The sequence below is a fragment of the Nothoprocta perdicaria genome, unplaced genomic scaffold, assembly GCF_003342845.1.
Source record: "Nothoprocta perdicaria isolate Ctin4 unplaced genomic scaffold, notPer1 scaffold_11, whole genome shotgun sequence".
Classification (NCBI taxonomy): Eukaryota; Metazoa; Chordata; class Aves; order Tinamiformes; family Tinamidae; genus Nothoprocta; species Nothoprocta perdicaria.
The window spans coordinates 3227518-3249236 of NW_020454205.1; the positions used below are offsets into that span (position 1 = coordinate 3227518).

Here is a 21719-nt window from a genome sequence, read left to right on the forward strand (position 1 = left end):
GAGCCCAGAGGCCGTCCTGACACCGCAGCTCCAGGTAGCTCACCTGCCACGTGGCACTCGGAGCCTCGGAGCTCTCCTGGACACAACCAGCCCTGCAAACTTTAATATGCAATCACAGCATTAAACACGAATCAAGCCAACAACCATTCTTGGWGCCCTTACGAAGACATATGCTCAGAATTTCAAAGGGCCCTATAGAATCTGTCATCTTAGTATTTATAAATATACATTATTCCTATATTCCTATAGGACCTGAGTAGCAGCACTGATGTTACTAACAAGGCTCGTGCTGCTCTGTAACCCTTTCCTTCCCCTCGCCTGTGGGCCTCGGGGTGGCTTCGGTGGCATTTCAGTCCTCGCCKTCTATAAAAGCAGCATCGGTCCCCAAGGAAGGGCTGGCGGGAGAGCAAAGCGCCTGGATCCCACTCCGTTTCGCCCAYGGTTTTTGCGGTCATTCCCTCCCTAAAAGTGACCTGCTTTGGACATGCTGTAGTGATTCAGCAGGCTGGATCTGYGCAGGCTTTGCAGGCTTTGCAGGGCACGTTGTTGTTGATGTGTTTAAAGGACATGTTTCTAAACATTAGGGGAGATACAGAGAAGAATTTACTTGAAAACTTTTCTTATAAAACATGAGGTTGCTTGAGCTTATTTAAAAATATAATGGCATGATCCTGGAAGACTCCCCTTACAGTGATTAATAGACATTTTCCTGCAAACCACAGGATGATTTCTGGGCAATACAGCATAAGCTGAACCTCACAGAGGACTAGCCCTGCTCAGGCCTTCCCTATTGAGAAGGGGACTTCACTCTTTGCAAAACTATAGATAGGATTCATAAACCCTGGTGGTACAACTGCCTGGGTAACAGCCACATCTCAGATCATTTGTTCGATCCATCAGTAGGCMCCAAAGGTGTTGGAGGGTGGAAGGGAAGCAGAAGGAGAAATGCAGATGATGTGGATGGTGGTCTGTGCTCTTTAGGAAGCCTAGGCAGAAATGTGAATAAATGGACAGGTATCAAACTGGTACCAATCCCACTGGCTTGGGAGTGTCCCTCTCATGGCACCCTAGGGTGTTATAAAGCCAGATCCTGGTTTTACAACAAAACCCAACCATACGGAATGGATAGAGAGGATCCTTATGGTACCAGATCAGCTAATTCTTCAGCCTCGATGAAAACACCGATTGGGATTCGTGACTGCTTGGTGCTAGAGCTCTGTAAATACCACAGATATATGGGCTTTGGTAGAGCAGTGTCTCAAATAGCTCCCTCCCCAAATCAATCACGGAGATGAACTCTGGCAGCAGATTCCTCTTGGATCCTTGTTAGCATTTTCTCTGGATCCTCCTTCCATCTTTTTTTTCTCCTCAGCTCTAATATATGTGTGGAAATAAATCGTCCATATTGAGTAGAGACATAATGTTTCCAGGAGGAATAAAAGCAAAACATTTTTTTAAAATAGTTTGGAAAGGTATAACATTTTTTTGTATGAGGTAAAATTTTTTACTTCTCAGCAGAGCTGGCCAAAAACTTCCAGAGACTGCAACTTTCTGCCAGAAAAATTTCATTCAATGAGATGGACCCATKCCATGGCAATATATCAGTTTCCTTTAATATTTAATAAAAATGTCAAGGTGACTTCAGCATCAGAGTTTAACTCTATTGAAAACTTCTATCGTTAACATTCTTTAATGAGTTAAATATAGAAATTAAAAAATGGAAGCTCAGCTGACAACATCAAAGCAAAATATCTCAATTTTGTCTGAATGAAATGTCGTCTTGTTTTGTGAAATACATTTGCAAGATTAACATCATAAAGAAAAAACAGGATTTTTTTTATGTTATAGCTAGAGATAACAATTTGCTTACTGTGAACTGGGAGGAATATTGAATTATTATCTTCCCTATGATCTTGACTAAGCCTCTGACTTTAATTTGTCATTTATAAAACAGGGAAATTAATAATTATTTGCAAGGGCAGTGCAAGAGTCAGTGAACCAACGAGTGCTGTCCCTGTGTAAACAAGCTCTCAATTCTGCTTGAGCGAGGGCCGCCAAACCTGCCACTGCGTATGCAGAGCTTTGATGATAAATGGAAGATATGGGTAAGAAAACACTGTGTCTCTACTCAAGGGTTTAATGCAGTTAACTAATCCACTTTAAATCAGTTCAGATTAATCTCCTGCCTGATCCCGTGGAGACAAACCCACAGCGATTTATGAGGCCTCATTGTGTTGAGGAGGTAAGAACAGACCAGTAAATATTTCCCTACTGTAAAGATTGAGACCGATCTAAAATTGTAAAACAATRTAAACGGTTCCTCTTTAAAGGTAAGATAAAGCATATTTGGCTATCATTCCTCAAAGTGGCTAAACTGCTGATTTAATCCTCGTGCCGTGATGATACACACATAAAACGATGGGATTGCGCGGGGCTGATGGCTTTTTGAGCAGTGCGAGCAGATGCGAGAGGCAGCGGCTGGGTTTGTTATCTCCTATCATGCAATGCAGGGTGTGCTAATGAGGAAATACCTTCCTGCACCAAAACCCAGGTGGAAATAGCTAATGAACTGCTAATAAGGCAAGCGAGCCAGAGGACAAATGTTAAACTTTCCTAATTGATGAAGAGCGGGAAGGAGGATGCCAAGTGCTGCCAGGGGGAGGCAGCAGCTCCAGGCTCCTCAATTCCTCTCATTAGGGAAACCTCTGTGGAGCCCCATCCGCGGGGCAGGATCCAGCCTGTGTCCGTGCCCGCTGCCAGGCCCACACGGAGCTTCCCTGCATCCCGGCCAGCTGACGCTGCGCAGGGGTTAATGCTGCTTTTCCCGTCGGGATCGAAGCCATGTGCAGTTCATGGCAACAATGAAGATTTCATCATTGGAGATTTCAGTTTCCCATTTGTTCAGTGAAGCATCACCATAAAAAGTGAGATAAAAAATCAGCACTTAAGAGTTCAGACTTGATCTGTAGTCTCCCAAATGTCATTCCTGGTTTATGCCCTGGGCCTGCTGCTTGTTGCCTCCATCTGCTGGTGGCACCTTGGAAAAGCAAATGAGACTGAAACTCTTGTGCTCGTGAGGAAAAGTTGGCCATGGAAAGCTGTCCAGATTCACTCATCATAGCAAAGCCACAGACATCTGAAAAATGGAGCTCATTTTAAAATYCATTGCTGCATCTGAAAAAGACAAGCGTACAGCTCGTGCCTGCTGAATGAAACGCTGGGAGCTGCTGTGGGAAGCCACGCGGGCCAGCCCGTGCAGCCCATCGAGGAGCGGAGCGTGCTCGCAGCAAGCTAGGGCTCGCTCGTCACAAGTTCCCAGCATGTCACTGAAAACCAAATCTGTGCTTTTTGGAATCCAGATGTCAGCAAAGAGGAGACACGAAAGGACTCGAGGCATCGGGCCTTCCAGTGTYCCCAGCCGAAGGCTCTGGCTTCGTGTCATGGGCTGCGAGTCCAATTCCTTTCCTGCCCTTAACCCCTGCTGTCTAGATTCAAACTTGTAACCACTAATGGGACTGGATCAAGACATTGGCCTTCTGGTGTCACCAGCGGTGTTTAGAGAGGATTTAAACTCCCTGCTTTTCAGCGCAGTGAAATGAACACAGCAGTAGATTAATGCAAGGATTTGAGCTCACACAGCATGAGAGCTTTCAAAAATAGTGTTAACAGAGCTCCAAGTGCCGCTTGGAGGGGAAGCAGAATGAGGGGAGCAGAACAAATGAGCAAGCGCGGGGCCAGGCGTCGCGCGGCAGGCAGGGCTGTGCCGGGGCCGGGATGTCCCTCAGGAGCTGGCCCTGGAGCCGGCGCCGGCTGAGGCTCTGCTCTTGGCTCCTCGCTTGTGTGTAATTCGCTTTGGAACATGGCTCTCCTGGAGAGACGGGGAGATGGCCRTGGAGCTGGGCAGGGATGAGCGGCTTGACCGTCCTCCCTGCTCACCGTGCCAGGTGCCTCGGCAGGGCCAGGGAGCYGCTCTGCCCCACGCGGGATCTCCCCTTCGGAGCTTGCAGCAGGATGTGCCCATGGAAGCGACACACAAACATCCAAAGGCTTCCAGCTTTCGTTTCAAAGATTCCTCCGAACCCGCCTGGCCCAGGAACCCTTCCAGTAACAACCTCGATGTGGAGCCGAGCCGACACTGCTGAATCCAGGGGGAGTTTTGCCATCAACTTCAAGGAGAATAGGATCACACCTSGGCGCTTTGTTTCGTGCTGTGTTCTCTCTCCGCCTCGGGCACAAACCTGTTTGTTTGTTTGCTGCCTGTGCTCCTGTGAACATCAAGGGGACCAGCTAAAAGCGCTGCAGCCATCGGATTTGGGAAAGCGTGAGGAGGTTTGTTTGCTGGAACCATCCCAGGCACTTGGATTCGCACAGTTGGGCTGGAAACGCTCTCAGGGWTAAAGGGGTTCCCAGGCAGGCCCCACAGCTGCCTCTTGGGCTGAGGAATCCCTGGAGTTTGTGCTCTGGGGAGGGGAAGTGCCCAGGAGAGCGTAAACGGCAGAGCTTCAAACAGACTGATTTGCCTTCCCACTGGCAGAGCCTCCAAAACCCGGCCTGAATAAGCTCCTGACCAGTGCGGGAAGCCACGGAGGCTGCCGGCGTGGCGCGATCCCAGTCCTGCAGCGGTCACCCTGCCCCGCTTGCGTGCGCAGGGAAACCTTCTGTGCAGCAGCTCAGCTTGAGCGGAGCTTGTGGTGCCCACCCGGGTCTGTGCCACTTCCCTGCCAGCCGCCGGCTCCCTCCGCGGCGGCCGCTCGGGGCGCTCAGGGTGCTGTGTGCTGCCTGCGCCCCTCTCTTCATGAGCGCCACGCTCGCGCCCGCTCCTGCCCCATACCGTGTCCCGGAGACCTATTCCCCATCCGTGTGGAGAGCCTGGCCTTGTGCCAGCGGATGACTTGTCTCAAAGGGATTATTTGGGAATGATTTGCCCCCTACTTGAGCATCTCCTGCCCTTGCAGAGCGCCCGCGTGGCGCTTGTGGAGGAGCCGGCCGCGCTGGCCGTGCTTGGAGGGAAACGTGCTCCCCGCGCTGCCCGCTTGCGCTTGCTCCTGGCCTGATCCTGGCTGGATTCAAATCCTGGCTGGATTCAAATCCAGCTTGCTGCGCACAGCGGCACATTCCCATTTCACGCTGGCCTGATGAATGTGTCTCAGCTAATTGTGTGCGGGATTCCAGCCCTCGCGGCTGCAAGAGCGGGTTATTGTTCAGCCCCTGGCGGCTACCATGTGAAAATGGGGGATGTTTAGTGTTCGCGCACCAGAATCAAAGGAGGGGCATCTTGGACTGGGTCACAGAGCAACACCCACTTCTTTGAAAAGATGTTACTATGCTCTACTAAACCTGTAAACCTCCTGCTCAAAGCACTTCTTTTCCCTCCTCCTCTGCCCCCTGCTCTTTTCTTTCCCCCTTCCAGATAGAGGGCAATCCCCCCACCCCTCTCCTAGGGTACAAGTGAGGCAGAATGGCTAGATTGCAGATGGATGGGTTTCTCATTCGAGGGTTTTTAATATTTCACTTTTATATTTCTCGTAGAGAATGATCCTGCTGCGAGGCTGAGAATCAGTGCTCATCATTTCCCCCTCAATGACACTTGAATCTATTTTCCCAGGAGAAAACATTAAACAAAAAGGGAGAGAGAGAGAGAGAGGGGGCTGGCGGGGGAAGACAGAGTGAGACAGAGTGACTGGGCTTGCTTTTCAAAGCATACTTCTCAACCTGCCCACATCAAAATAAGAGACAACTGGCCCTTTGAAGTCCAGGACACTGGCTTCCTTACCAGCCCATGTGGAAATAAAAGAAGCCACCTTTATAAATCACACAGATTTCTCACCTTGCCYACATCCAAATCAGGGACAGTGACCTTTAAAAATGAGGTTTAAAGGCCCTCAAGCCAATCTCCATGAGAATAAAGAGAATTCAGATAAACTGTATCTCCAGGAACCTGCCACCTTTTCCAGGCTGAAGCAGGAGACATTGGTCCTTTACTGAGAGGAGTGGAGACCAGCTTAACTGTTAGTGTTTGGAGCAGTGACATCTTCCATGAGCCCATGGGGTATCTGGCTGTCAGGGAGGGAGTTTTGGCAGGCCCGTATCTCTGCTTCCATCCTAGTCCATCACTCCTACAACAGCACTATTTTTATCACTTAGCTCAAGGGATTTGCTAGCAGCAAAACATGTTATGTTTCATAATGTTGAAAAAGCACAGATTTTTTTTTTTCAGTGAGAATTACTGATTCAAAAATAGCTGAATGCTTGGTACCTCCAAGAAAAAGGTGATGCTCTGGTGAGTTGAGTCCTATCTGGCTTATAGTTGGGGAGCTCGTCAAGTCCTGGCCAGGTGTCCTCGGTTGGGACCCCCAGGACCTCTGTGTRAAACAAGGAAGGGAGCAAGAAGAGCAGCACGTGCAGCAGCAGCCTGTGCTGGTGTGAGGCTGGGGCAGTCGGGCTCACTCAGGTAATTCCCCACATAACCAGACTGACTCAAAAACACACAAAAAGGAATGTGAATACAAACAGTGTTAGGGCTTTTTATTCATTCTTCAGCATTGGATTTGTCTCGCACAAGTTATGCTTTGCGGAGGTGAGACAGTTCCTTTTCCTCCAAATGAAAGCTGAGATGCTGTGATACAAGGAATAGGCCCCGCAGAAGCTCGCAATGACAGTGCAGAAACCTTGGTGTCATGAAAGACGTGCCCTAAAGAGCAGTGGTGGAGCTGGCTGGGACCTTCCCCGCTCGCTGGTGCCTTCCCTCTCCCGGAGCAAGCAGGAGAGCAGCTCCGGTACCTGGAGCTCCCTGGGGGAAGCAGCCCTGGCACTGGCGCATCCCCTGGCTGCCACGGGAGCTGCAGGGTCCAGGGCCATGGGGAGGTGCATTTCTATGCTCTGAGCCTTCTCTTTACTGAATGCTTTTCCAGAACGTGCGTTTGGACCTGGTTTTGCATTTACGAGGTGGTTGGGCAGGGGTGGTTGTTCTGGAGCCWTAATGAGCTTTCATGCCAAACTGGAGAATGAGTTGTATTTATTTAACTTAATAATATTGTGGGTATTGTTTCCTCTGTTGTGTGTTAACCCTAGGTCCTGTTCTGGGCTATGAAATGAAGCAGAGCAGAAGAGTTGCTCTGTACTCGCTCTTCTTTCACTCAGGCCAGACCATCATAGGCAGCACTGTTGGCCCAAGTACCTTCTTCTTCACMCCCTTCCCATCCTGGTCCTCTGACATCCCTTCACTAGTACTGATGCCACTGCTTGCACAGCCACACGGTGGACCAGGTGAGTAAACTGGTCTCCTGTAAGTAATCCAGGGAGAAAAAACGGTTCCCTCTTGGACATAGCCCTACCTCCAAGGCAGGATGACACTGGGCAGGTTTGGGTAAGGGGCTGGAGAGGGCGCTTGGAGATTGCTTAAAGTGGCACTTGCCTCTAAAAGAAGTGTGGCAGCATCATATATGATTCAACAGCATCAACACATCTCATCATTTGGGGTTGGATTTTGCCAGCTGTATATCCATGCTTGCCTGAGCTGACCTCACCAACTGGAGATGAGCAGCAGAATCACCAGAATCACACAGAGATGCAGCCGGCTTGGACCCGGCATGGGCTGCCCTGTGGTGTTGCTACATGAAAAAACAAACCCTGCCTATTAGGAAAAAAAGCAGGAATTCCCACTCTGAGCCTCACAGTGTGCAGAGTACCTCGGGTTAGGCACTGAAATCCTCGAGGAGCTTTGAAATCTTGGCTGAACACAGAGCCTCATTGCAGGCTGCATAATAACATAAAACCTTCTGTGAAGKCACTGATTATTTCATGGCTCTTAAAGCTTCCTCATGATTTTTAAACAAGTTTCTTTGCCTTCCATAGCACAAAGCCTATTAATCACGGTATCAGCTAGGGCTATAACCCTCCAACTGCCAAACCACAGGAAACGTATCGGGAGATTTCCGAGCCGCGAGGGGAAGGATACCCTTCATTCACACGCTGAAAGACCGTGCCCTGCCCTCACTTTGAACCCTCTTAATTGGCCAAGGAGGGATGTTTATTTTTTCTCGGTAATTCATTTTTTTCACTTTCTATGAAAGAGAAATTCAGCATTTATTTAAACAGGCTGAACTCGAGGCGAATAACGCTGAGGTTCACAGAAGTGTTGCTTTGTCTTTTCAACACGTGCACCTTCAGCCTTAGCTTTACCCCCCCAGCACTGAGGGCTGCTCACTTTTCCCAGCACAAAAACAGCTTAGGAGGCTCCTGAGTATCTCAGGAGTTAAAATAAAAAAGGACTTGGCCCTTTTTAAAAAAGGCCCAAGGCAGACGGAGGGCAGTGCTAGCACTTCTCTGTGAGCGTGCGGTGTGTGCTGCATCCTGCAGTAAGTTAGGGAGTTAACCAGGAGCAGCAGAATTTGCAGTACCTGCACACCTTGTATGCCTTCTTCAATTTGATGTCACTGTAATTGGCTTTAAATTTTTGATGAGATGACAAACATCAAAGGAAAGTCATTTGATTTACTCCTGTGTCTGGAAAAAAAAAAAAAAAAAAGTTACCAAATGTAAGATGGTTGCAAAGTCTGCTATAAACTTGGCAGCTTGGACCAATTTATTTCTGCTGTTCATAAAACCTATGCTCAGGACTTCAAAATTTAATAGGGGACTGGAGCAACAGCTTTTTTTCTCTCGCATTTCAGGTATATTTAACTCACCTCCCAGATGTTCTCCAGTTGTTCGAGAGCACCAGAAGTTCCTGCAAATTTTGGCTGGCCCTGGATCATTTCCACAAATAGGCAGCCTGCACTCGTGCGGGAAACCCAAGGTATTTGCTCATTCACAGGTGCAACGTGAGGGAAGCCAACGAGGTAGCAGTTTTGGGAATAGAAATTCAGAAATCCTGATTTGCAGCTTCAGAAATCCAGATACAGGCTGGATCGTGTCCATATGTTTTCAGCCGTAGGTGATGAATGCCCCTCCATTTCATCTAGGGGAGTGAGCTGAGGGATAGCAGGGCAGGACATATATATATATACACATATATATAAAAATACAGGCTGAAGTGAAGGCTGCTGTACCGCTGCAGTATGGTGGTAGCCGGGGTACAGGGTGAGCAAACCCTGGGAAGTCAGGAAGGCTTCCCTAGGGGAAGGAACATGCTACACAGCACTGCTCTGGCAATCCTTTCCTGTGCATTTGCCCCTGCTCCTTGTCGCAGACTGGATGGAGTCAACAAAAACTTGATCCCAGTCCTACACACTGAAATACTTGACCTAAAAAGGTGGTAAGTAAAATTGGGCAGCAACAGGCTAGAGATCAYATTCGTGTCCATCGCAGATAAATATTTTAAAATAGAATAATCAAAGCTCTGTCTTTTCTCCATCACCAAAAGGATTTGTTTCTCTTTCAACTTGTTTTGTTACAAACCGATCCAAAAAAGACAGTCAAGGTAGGAGCCTGTGGAATATTTTTTCCAGGAGACRAAGATGCAAAATGTGTTTGGTAACAATCAGGATAATAAGCAGGGAGCTACTACACAATATATTAGCTACAATAGATGCAGAGACACCGACCACTGAAGAGATTTTTCCTTTAGAAGCAATTGGCTCTTCACTGCAAAACAATGGGTAAGATTTCACAGTATAAAGAAACTAGTGGCAACACCACATGGAAGTAATCCAATTTTACTCTGTCCCCAGCCCTGTGCTTGTGCCAAGGCAAACCAAGACTTAAAAAATTTACTTACAAAATACTTTATTTTATTACGAGGGGTTAGTCCAGGTGGCAATAATGATGAGATAGTTGTGGCCAGGGCAGGCTTATCTATTTGCAAGAATTTCAATGGYTTAGTGTATGGTGTAAAACTTTGCTCATTCGCTGTTTAACTTTTTCACTTTTCTTCACTACAAATTTCTGGGTTTTCTGTCATTTTACTATATCCCCATCTCTGCTCCTCAGGCTTTAGGTTGACTCTTCGGGTATAAGAGATTTGAGTCCTTTAGGTTGAAATGTTGGTGATTCAGCCCTCTCTAACAGACTCTGAAGAATTATTTTCACGTGTTGTGCTGTTACTAGTGATGTCATCTGTTCATCTGCACTGATATCTTATCTCTAATGTCCTGGAGGCTTTTTTGCAATCCTGAAGCTGCTTTTCCTATCTGGCTGTGCCCAGTGGAAAGCCTGACATGCAGCTCAGCTGTGGTGGTCATTTTGGTCATCCTCATGGATCTGATGATGCCAAGTCTATTTCCAGATCCGTATCCAATTCTGTTTTCGCAAACATCTCTGCTTTCCCTTAGCTTCACGTACAAGCCCTGGGTCTTGTGAGCTTTGATCCTTATTTTTATGATATGTTCTGGCAGGGCCATGTATCAGGAAACTTCACTCACAGCTTTTGCAACAGAGATTTGTGTTTCATAGCACTAGCACATCAGTTATTTTGGAGCCCACTCTACTGAGAGCAGTGTCCTATCAACCCTGTGTTTTCACAGCTGATGTCCATGCCCAAATGGCTCACCCTGTTTTGCAACCACATATGCTGCTGTAATCCCCTGATGTCCTTGCTCAAGTTTGACTGCATACTGCTTCATGTAGACACTCCTGATTTGTACTGAGGAGCAATTCTGTGTGGTTTTGGAGCAAATGGTGCTAAGGTTTGCCCACCGTTTGGGTCCAAAACTAACTGGGAATGGCCAGTTAATGGGAAACAGCAGCTGCTGCAGAACCGTCCTGTGGATTCTGGGCAGCCCTCAAATGAGACAGCCACAACTAGACCTTCTGTAGAGGTTTTTCTAAGGTACAGTTCTGGCTGTGCCTATTCCCAACTGGAATTTAAGTCCCGGAGGACCTGGGCATCGGAGGTGCTAGAGAATCTCCCCTGCTGGTAACAGTGAAAGTGCCCTGGTCTTCATGACCCAAACTGCTYGGAAAGGCAGGAGGGTTCATGCGGTGACAGGAAACCCAAACTGCTGTGGTTGCCATTAGTGCTGAGAATGCCGAAAATCCAGACAGGGCTTTAAATGGAAGTAAGACCTAGATGCCTTTTCTTCTAGACTCAGCTCACATTTGCTAAGAATTACTCAAGGGCAAAGGGCTGAAACATCCCAATCTAATGAAACAGCCTTTTCACTAATGGGCAAGCTGTCAGTCTAAGGAAAGGAACAACTTCTAGGTTGTTACAAATTCACCTTCCGATAGAGCTCTCTTTTGTATTCATGGTTTATTCCCATTATCTCTGAAAGCCTTTGAACCTCTGGGTCTCTAATAAAGACAAAACTATCAGAGCAACCACAACTGCTGGAAAGGAAGGGCTTTTTGCTTCCTGCAGTGAGGCTTAGCTGACCAGCTGCCTTTAGTGCCTGCTTGCTACTGTATTGATTCATCAGTGGCAATCATGACTGTTACCATCTGTGTTTTCCAGGATGAAATATACTTTTCCTTACAAAAACAGGCCTGAAGGAGACAGAACAACTCTCTTTTTGCAAGTATTTTTGACTGTTTGTTAAAGTAGGACTTTGAAAACRAGGCCTTCTGGGTCCCTCATTTCAGTCTCTCTGTAGAAGCCTCAACTTTCTCTCTGAGGTGTGGAATTTATAGTACTGGAAGGATCCTGCTCTTAACCAGGATTATTCAAAATACAGCCTCTACTTTTAAGTATTTCCAAGATTTAGACTAACATTAGAACTGTTGTATTTTTTCTTTTTTTTCCCCTTTTTCTCTCATTCTTTTCATTCYTGAGGAATTGTTATTCAATGCAAAAGTACCTAAGAAGATTCTCGGGACGTTCCTGGAAGATTATGCTAGGAAAGCTTGACTGAAAAGAAGAGCTGACTTAAGGCACTCATGACATTAGCATCTGCTGAAAATCAGCTCTGCACATTCATAAAGTACTTTTTGTTTAAAAAAAAAAAAAGATCTCCCTGATGCAGAGCGTAATCTTACTGAAACATTCTGTTAGTCTCCCTGAAATCTCTTAATTGACTCGTCTAAAGTCTCGAAGAGGCAGTGAGGGAGAAAAGAGAGAGAGGGGGAAAAGATACAGCAAGATTAAAGAGGTTTTGCTAGTTAGTCCAAGAGCTAGTGAGTCTCCTYCTGTCTCTCTCTTCATCTATTCAAGGCCTCATTCATTTCCCATGTGCCTCCCACTGACAGTATTGCTGCTCAAGCACACTATGCATGAATTGCCGTAATGTTTTATTTTGTTATAATTGGTTTCTTTAAACCAAGGCTTTAACACCCACTGTCTCATGCCATTGCCAAGGGCTTTCTGACCTGCCTTCATGTAAATTGCAGCATCCAGAAGAAATAGTTTTTTTTTTTCTTTCTTCCCTACAGACAAGTAACATCTGTGTGAATTCACATTATTTCCTAATAGAAAAAAATTGAACTTAAATGCAGTGTGCATCAAGATAATAAATGACTCCTGTTGGATGAAGCCACTGAATAGAGCTCACTGAAGTATCTCTATCCTCTCAGCAGGACATCTTTCTGTAGGGCAAACACTCTGAMTGTTGTTATTATAGAGAGCCACTATAACAAAGGTGCCTGCGGTGCGATGCTGTTCAGCGGCCGCTCGCTGCAAGTGCTGGATGGCATCTCTGCAGAGCAGTGCCCTGTTGCTGTGTGGTACGTGTCACATTGGCTCTGCACAGCCAGAAATGCCAGGCTTTGTGGGCCTAGTACAGGCTACTTTCAAGGAAAAAAAATATATATATATATATAGATATATATACACACACACACACATATATATATAGCCTTGTTCTTAAATCTGCTTGCCCTTTTCCGCAACCTTGTTCTCTAGCCTGCTGTGCTGCCCTCAGTTCCCAGCTTTTGACTCTGGAACAGGTAAGCAGAGTCCTGGTTGGAGAATTAACAGGCTTGAGGAGAAGGGTTGAAACAGAGGTACAATTTGCAGATGTAAAGCTGCCCAGAACAAGGATGTTCTGCTGATGGTTTGTGAGCTGCCTGCTCCCATGGTAGCCTCCACCCCCGGGTTCTTCACAAAGTCCCCTCTGCAGAAAACTACCCTGGAACAGCCAGCTAGGTAAATCTAAAACAATGAGTGCATTAAGGTAAGTGCTTCTAATCTAAAACCTGAGGGTGATTCGTAAATGTTATCAAATGAGACTTCTATATCTCATAAATATTAGCAGATTAGCAGATGAGATTTATGTAATTCCATAGCTGAGATGATCCTACATGTTAACTACACTACTTAGTAGCTTTACTATAATGTGGTTGAACTCACTTAATTCATCTAAAGATGATTTTCCCCAAGAGCCTGCAGCCCATTCATTACCAGATATCCAGGTCAGATGGATATTTGGTAGTGCCACGCAGCGCATCATGAGGGTGGTACCAGAGYGTTCCCCATTTCAGAGGAGTATGTTTGACTGGGGATGGGCTTGGCATGAGCAAGGCTTGACAGAACAAAGAATGTGGAACACTGAAAGAGRATGGTCCTGCTGATACTATATATTATATATATGTATATAAATAATGGGAAATAGAACATTATTTTCTCTTGCACCTTTGAACAGAAGTAATCCCAATGCAGTTTACAAGCAGTTGACAGAGCTGGTGTCTCTGGACACCTTTGAGGTGGGTTGGCTCAAGCAATATGCCCTGTCCTGCAGGGCAGGGAGGAGAAGGAAAAGCTATTTTGACTGATACCTGCACATATGTATGTGTACATCTGTAATTTTATATTCAAATGKACTATATGTTATTAACTCCTTAGGATAAGCTGTAGTTATCCTGCATCTTCGAAATGCTTCTGAATACTTTGCTTACTTATTCAAATTAAGTAGGCAGCTGTGATCTTTACAGACTTCTCAACAGCTTCAGACAGTTAATAAAAAGATAAATTGGTATTTTCCCTTCAAGAAAGAAAAAGGTATTTCTTCACCTCTGTTCCMCAAGCAAAATGGGGATAAAGACACAGGAAGAAGGAGGTAATACCTCAGCTGGCATCTGTGGTTGCTGTTTCCTTGACTTTCCAAAAATCCTGAGTTTTAGAGCCAGTCACAGCAAGTCCCTCCAGGAAGGTGGAGAGGAAATGTGCTGGAGACCCCCTAGCAATGCCCAGGGAAATGGCCCTGCGATGCCCAGCAGAGTGAAGGGGAGGAACTTTCCTGCTGGCCGTTGCAAATCCTCCTTCCTGGAGCATCCAAATACTGTGCTAGAGAGGYCTTTCTGTACTGCCCAGGCTTTGCCTTTAAGAAAGCTGCTTTGGCGCTGTTAAAAGGCCTGAGAGTAGATACAGCTCTGCAAAGGGACTTTGTACATGTCCAACCAGAGTTGGACCCTTCTTTGACAGCCTTGTAAACTGCAAAATATCAGACCAGCAAAGAGGCTGCACAAAGTGCTGCAGAGGGAGAGGTTTGCAGGGTGGGCTGGAAGCTGGCAGTGCTCCCCTTCGTTTTCCTGCTCCTCCTGGCCCGTCACACTGTGGTGTTTTGGGGGGCTGAGTGTGTGCTCTGGGCAGTAGCTGGAGAGGTGCCATGAGATCTGGCTGCCCAGGCGGTGGGAACAGGGAGCTCCCTTGGTGCCAGCGCCCTGAACCGCAGGAGCGGCCTGGGAGGCTGTTCCTCCCCAGCACCCAGCACTTAGGAGTCCTGCTTTTACATGGTCATCACTTCAGTGATGCTCTCTGCATCTCCCAGTGTAAAGGAGACTGGCCTGACCACGGAAATGCTTCCCTGAAGTTCAGTGAGAGGTTATGTCCCTATGCCTTGTTTGGCTGTGGACACAGAGCTATAGGTACGCCCAAGCTTAGCTCTGAACACATATATGAGCAGTCTCCAAACAGTGACTCACCAAAGTCGGCTAATTTGAGCTCGTGAAGGCAACCGATGAGCAAGTTCTGGGGTTTTGGGTCATGGTGAAGAATGTGTTGTCGGTGGATGGAAGCCAGGCCTCGCAAGCGCTGGAACATGAACAGCTAGAAAAAGCCAACAACAACAACAAAAACCCGAAAATGGCTTTGGGTGGCTTTGCATCGATACATTAACTCTGAGCTGCAGAACTGGAACAGAGCAGAGATGAAGTGAGAAGCCAGCAAAAGTCCTGAAAATGAGCGTGGAGCTGTAGCAGGATACGACTGCCTTGGGGCTTCCCCAGCCTTTCCATGTGGAGCACTTTGGTGCCTAAGTGCATGTTCTGGATATATGGCTGTCCTTGGGAACTGGAGTAGGGACTGCAGGAAGGGTTTGGAGCCGCAAGCCTTGCCCTTTGGAAGCGGCGAGCACCAGAAGAGGGAGTCCCTTGGTTGCTCTGCATCCGCTCCCTGATGCAAGCTGGACCAGCAAAACAACTCTCTCAACAGTGTAAACTGTTAGCTTGCAAGCTGGGGGAAAACACAACCCCAGTTTAACAGCTAAAGCAAGGGAGAGCTGATGACTGGAGCGAGCAGGCAGGAAGGCAAGCAAGTAAGMAAGACCTACCCCTGTCAGAGCGGCAAGAATAAGTAAGCTCCTTATAAAGTATGAAATGGGAATAGCATGGGCAAAGTATGAAATTGGATAATGGTTTGAACACAAAACACAATGGAAGTAGACTTCCCCAGAGAAAAGACATTTCCCATCAGAAGTTTAACCTGACGAGCAGGAAAATCAGTGACACCCCTAGGTCAGTTKTCTACCACAAAAGTGTCCCTGCTGTATCCTGCATAATAGCATCATAGCTGGTGGGAATCACTCGGAGAACAAAAACAATGTTTTGCCAGCAAAAGTGAAGCAAGCTRCGTGACCCAAAGGCACAGTAAGTCATTTTGCACTTCAATTCCTGCTGACAGTGAGGATTTTGGACACAAAAGCAGAGCAGCTGGCTAGTGTTTCTTCACATAAATGCCAGCGACTACATGTTACGGTCATGTACTCAGTGTCCTTTACAAGCCTGCCTGGTAGCAGAGCCCTTGAGGTCTGTGCCARAACTGCAATACGGGATCTTGGACACATCCGAGCGCTGAGGATGTTTAAAATTTGGGGCCCTGAGAAACTTCACTGGAACTGGTATTGCTTAACAGATCATTTGGGAAAAAAAGATGTGAACAAGGTGGCAACATTTGAAGATGACGGAAGTATTTAGATTAGCCCAGATAAGAAGTGACAGTGAGCAACTTCAGAGAGAACCGACCAAGCCAGATGAATAGACAGTCTGATAAGATACAAAGTTATTGTTGACAGCTGTGAGAAATTATCCAAAGCTACTCAAGAAAAGGATTTAGGCACTCACTGGGGACATCTGCATTAAAACCTAAATCAGCGTGCAGTGAAAGCCCTAATATTTAATTAAATTGTGAAGTCCTCTACAGAGGAAGGTAGAAGACTATTAAAATATTAGCCTGCAAAGGATGGTGCATCTTCAGCTGTGCTCAGATGCAGTCAAGCTATCCCCCAAAAAGCTTTTGCAAAATGTAAGGGTTTTAATTGACCTCTAAATATGAAAATAGTTCCAGATGAGAAGAGAGCAAGATTTGAGAACTTTTAGAGGAATGAGTAATATGTCCTAGTGATAAGAAAATACRAATTTGTGGAGAGACAGATTTGCTTGCCACAAGACGTCATTGTTTACAAAAGAAGAATGTCTTCTTGCAGGCTCAGGAAATGGGAAGAGGAGCCTAAGCTGAAAACTGGCCTTGGAGAGGTAATGAAAGGGACGTTGTTGCATCTTTTATCAAAGACAGCTTTTCTTCTAAGTGTTTGTCATATATGGAATGAATAAATAATAGTAATAATTTATAGATGTTTTAAGCATTGMAGGACTTTCCAAGGGTCATTATTGGAAAAAATTGGAAATGTATTTCTCATGCTTTAAGAGATACCTGTCTTCTAAGGAGCTCACCATAATACTGTGAGACTGAGACCCTCCAGAATGCTGGGCCATGTGTTGCACTAGACCTGTGTGCTAAATAAGAATTGAAAAAACACCTTAAGGAAAGTTACTAGCGTTTATTGCTCCTACCAGTACAGTATTGCCTGTCCTGCAAATAGGAGGCAGGGGAAGAAGATACAACTACATACAAGGGATTTCCTTTCATCGTGGTGAACATCTGAGCTGATGCAGCATATGAGGACACACAGAAGCAGGGGGCTGGCTGACCTGCTTGTCGCTGTAACAGTTTGTGGCCTGAAGATAATAGCAGAATTTACACAGAATTAATTATAAAACTATAGTAAGAATATGCAGCCCCTGTATTTTCTTTATCACGTGGTTGATAGCTATTAGAAAAGGTAACCAGATTCATACAGAGAACTTACAGAAGATTTGTACGGAGAATTTATTGACATCTTACTCTCCCCTTGAGAGAAATTTGTAGTTTGGCTGCAGGGAACCACTGCTGCCAGTGCCAAACTTGGCACTAGCTGGATGTGGGTGAGGACCCCTGTGTCTTGGCCTTGCTGTGGCTCAGTAACCCTGCGCTTCTACTGACTTGTCAAGTCAGTAACAGAGGTGGCTTCTGCCATCCTGGTGAGGACAACATGTGGGACCACTTTTGTGCAGGGCTGTTGCATAAACAAACAAGAAAGCAAGGCTGCGTGGATGGAAAGCTGGATATCAAGAAGGAGAATCCAACAGTGCACTGAAGGATAAAAACTTGTTCCTCTGTAGATGTCTCCTAATGCAATAAGTTCACTACATAGCCATTGGTTTCTTCCCAACAGGAAAAAGAGAACCACTTTTGTACTCAAAGACACCATGTACTTGAAGACAAAGGTTAGCATCTCCTTGGTCTGGATGGTGTCATGGAGCACCGCGTTGGCATGGCTCAGACTCTTGAGAGGAGAAGCTGTGGAAAAGCAAAGGAGGATCAGGCTCCCCACTGCCGGTGGAAGAAGGGGAAGGGGTCCCGTCTCTCTGAGGTGGAATCTGCCTCTGTCACGCAGCAGCTCCCARGTGCCAGCTCCTCAGGTGAGGAGAAGCCTTTTCTCCCAGTGGGAGGCCTGGGCTGGGCACTGCCRCAGAGCCCACACTCCTCGAGAGGGGCACCGTCGGGGTATGTAGGGTCTTATCTTCCAGCTTCATGGGATCAGGTACAAAAATCTGCTGGCAGAAATTGCTGTAGGTGCTGCAGTGAATTCCAGTGCATGGCTGTAGCTTGGTGGAAGCGCGCTGTCACTTCCTCTGGAGCCCGGAGATGAGACGACTGAGTGCACGGTGTCTGTTTTGTATCCATGCAGTTTGGGGGGCCTGGCCGTGCAGGGGCCCCRCTGCCGCTGTGCAGCCCTGGTGCTTTTGAGCGAGGCTCGCGGGGCACCTCGCAGTGCTAAGCCTTGCTGCAGCCGTGGTCTCTGTGCAAGGGGGACCTGTGCAGCTCCCTCRTATTGTAGCCCGGCCCGGGAGCTGCGGGACACCAGGCTGTGCCGCGAGCGGGACCGTAGTCACCGCAGCTCTGCCGAGCACCGGCGCTGGCATCACCCTGCTCATTGGCGCGACCACCGCATCGCACCCAGCTGCGAAACCCCAAAGCTCAGCAAAGCCAGGCCTGCCTGGCTGCCCAGTTTAGTTCAGCTCCTGGCACRACAGAGGAGCCTCAGAGCGGCTGGAGACTCGTCCTCCCCTGCTGATTAAAACCAGCTTAGCACCCTGTCAGACCACCCAGGGGTAAAAATCTCCTCCAGATAAAGCACGGGCAGGCGTTCCTGCTGAGTTAGCCAAAGCACACAGTACACAACTTGTGCTGGCCAGGGGAGGGCGGATGACTTCGGCTCCTGCATGAAAGCTGCTTTTTGTTTTTTTTTTCCAACCTCTACAAAAGATGTTTGAAGAGCTTTGGGCTGGCAGAGCAAATTTCTGCTGGATTAGCGCTCTGTATCTTGTGACCACAACAATTTCATCTGGCTGTGAAAGCCCTGCAGCCACATTTGCTGTATTTCGGGTCTGGGGCCTGTGTCTGTGCCCATGTGGAGCTTGCAGAGTGGCACRGGCTACCTGTCCCAGCACTGCTCCTGGCAGTGGCACCCAGTGCCAATCAGCAGCGCACAAAACACCTCCTTAAACCGGACCCTCCATAGGCTCACTGCCTTTTCCTCCTGTAGAGAAGGGAGTTGTAGGAGCTCAGCCTGTCGGGTGGAGCATCTTTACGGCATTATTAGTTCTGAGTAGGTAAAGCTTGTAAGGTTTATTGTACTGGTGGGCCAGGAGTATGATGCAGAGCRAAAACACCACAGTAAATACGCGTCAAGGCAAACATTAACACAAGTCATGCTGCAAGTAAGCATACTCAGGGATCTCTCTGCTTTCATCCAGAATGGCACTAAGGACTTTGTAACTTTATCTTAATTACACTGGAATGAACGTGGAGCGGGTCCACTAACCTCCCTGGTTATTCTGAGTTTAGAATAGAGTCGGCTGATACCAGAGTTTTGTCCCTGTCCCCTGTGCCAGGACTGCTCTCCAGGGCTGGAGATCTGCTCGATGGTGACAAAATCAGCTGCAGCTTTAAACAGCAGTTAAAAGTGGAAAACACAGCAATCTGTGACCCCTTGCAGTCACAGTGCTCACCAAGAGTAGACTGGCACAAAGGTTGCATTTTTCTGTGTGGATTGTGATGCTCCTGTGGTTTTGGAGTGGGCAAAAGYAGGAGTCCTGATCAGCTAAGCAGTTTGTGAAGTTTTGTCTGTGGGGACACATGAAAGTGTACAAACAGAACCCAGGCACTTAAGCAAAATCATTTCTTTCTCAAAGAAATGCTGTGGATGCTTTGTCCCGTGCTCCACTGTGACTAACGGCACAGTTTCTGTTCTTCTCATATAAAGCGGATCAGGGAAAAGTGAGGAAGAGGCTGAGTCCCTGTTGCTCTCCAGGGGCTTCAGCCRCAATGGACGCGGAGGGACAGCTTCTCTCTCACATAGCCACAAAGGGCAGGGCATTACGCAGAATCACGTCTGTTAARCAAAGTCTTAAACGTGATGCAAGAATACAGAGGTGGCCCCTCTTGTGCAAGCCCAATAAGCAACTTTATTGTGTGTGCTGTGTTTCCCACAGGCAGYGCGTTTCGTTGGACACCACCAGGAGCACAGAGGCTGCTGCTGTAGCCCAAGTTCTGCCCCTGACTCTGCACGCTCTGGCCCRAAGTCTGACTCCCTGTTTCCCAGAGCCCCAGAGAAGGGGTGACAACCTCATTCCCGGGGGAAATGTTGTGCTCGTAAATGCTTTGCTGGCAAACAGACTGTCAGTGTGCTACGAGGCTGACCTGTCCAGCCACACACGTTTGTCAGGAGCCTTTGTACAGAGCGCGGTCTGGCCCCGCTCCCRCTTATTCTCCCGCTTTCCCCTTCCAGAGGCAGCCTCGAGCCGGAGTCCGGCGCGGGCTGCCTCGGAACCCGGGATGCTTCCCGCCCGAAGCGCAGCCCGCGCGTTCGGCCTCTCTTGTCCCCGCGCGGCACCCGTCGGCCCAGCCCTCGCGGCTGCGGCGCTTTGGCCCCGCCCCGCGCGCGCCTGAATCAGCTGATCCGGCCCGCGCCGCGCAGGGTGAGTAGGGGAGGGTGGGGGGAGCGTTTGCTGCGGTCACGTGGGGGCGAGACCGTTAACGGCTCCGCGCGGCCGTTAGCGCCCCCGCCGCGAGGCGTCACAGGTGGGGGCAGAGCCGGGAGCGCGGCCTGGGAGAGCGCGGGGGAAGCCCGGCCTGGCCCGGCCTCCCTCGTGTTCCCTGAGGGACGGCAGGTGCGGGGAGGGCAGGCTCCTGCCGCGTTCCGGTGGGGCTGCTGGGTTAGTGTGGTGTAGTGGTGGGGGAGCTCGGCTTGCGGGAGCCGGCCACCGCCGCGATAACCCTCGTAAAATTAGCACCAGCTGCCTGCTCGCTCTTTCTGTGAAACGGGCTGTTTTCAGAAGGGAAAGCATCTTGCCGTGTGCTAAATGAAAAACTTGTAGCTGCAGAAGAGAAAGAGAGGAGGAAGGTGTATTAGTTCAGAAGTTTTTATCAGTCTCTTACCAAACTGGTAAGTTCTAAGCCATGAAAAATAGGTGTTAAGGCAGTTAATTTTCATTTGTGTTCTTTCAGCTGTTAATAAACTTTTTTTTTTGTTCTTTTTTCTTAACTCTTTTTATTGTAGTATCTGTTTACTACTGTCAGTCATTCACAGGAACTTACATTAGTTCCTGTGCTGTTTTTCCATAGAAAGTTGTTTCATCTTGCTCTGGGCAGGTGTTAGTCACACAGTGTTAAAAACATTGGCTGTATGTCTTCAGTGGTAACAAAAATGCAAGGGCTTCTTGGGCTGGTAGTACTTTATCTCTGAACCATGGTTAATAATGAGTTATATAAGTTTAGATAAGGCTGGAATTGGCAACTTGATTTTGAACTAGGTATCTTGATGGTTACCCTTTCAGAATATGAGCAGATAACTTTGTGCAAATGTAACAAATAATGTTTAAATATTTATTGTAATATATGAATATAATAAACTTAGTCTTGCTGGCATAAGCTCACTATGCATGGTGCAACTACTTTGCCAAAAGCTTGTTTATAAGTATGTAAGTGAATGTATCTGATAAAGTTGTAAAGTTGTGTGGGCTAATATTTACTAACCTTAGCAGCCCAATAAGCACATGATGACAATACGTATCTAAGGCTAATAAGAGTCCCGGTATTTCTGCAAATCAGAGATATACCTGTTGTTCATCCTTGAATCTGTGATTACTGTTTATCTGTGATGCTTCTCACTGAGCAGTGAGTTTCCAGTGAAGGGCACAGCTCTGTAGTAATCAGCGTTGTGTTTGTTCTAGGTCGCTCCCTGTGACCA

General features: G+C 47.5%; 2 protein-coding genes across 2 annotated transcripts in view; one reads left to right on the forward strand and one right to left on the reverse strand.

Moving 5' to 3' along the window:
- Positions 1 to 39: 39 nt before the first annotated feature.
- Positions 40 to 18000, reverse strand: CDK15 (cyclin dependent kinase 15). The gene is given in 9 exon segments (XM_026048327.1): positions 40 to 91; positions 6296 to 6360; positions 8688 to 8781; positions 13274 to 13344; positions 13346 to 13394; positions 14790 to 14917; positions 16819 to 16881; positions 17673 to 17764; positions 17949 to 18000. Coding segments are annotated over 9 exon segments (666 nt in total).
- Positions 18001 to 20647: 2647 nt separating this feature from the next.
- ALS2 (ALS2, alsin Rho guanine nucleotide exchange factor) overlaps positions 20648 to 21719 on the forward strand; it is a 35353-nt gene continuing 34281 nt past the window's right edge. Inside the window, exon 1 of the mRNA XM_026047615.1 lies at positions 20648 to 20915. The gene's annotated coding sequence lies outside the window, so the exon portion shown is untranslated. The remainder of the gene's footprint in view (positions 20916 to 21719) is intronic.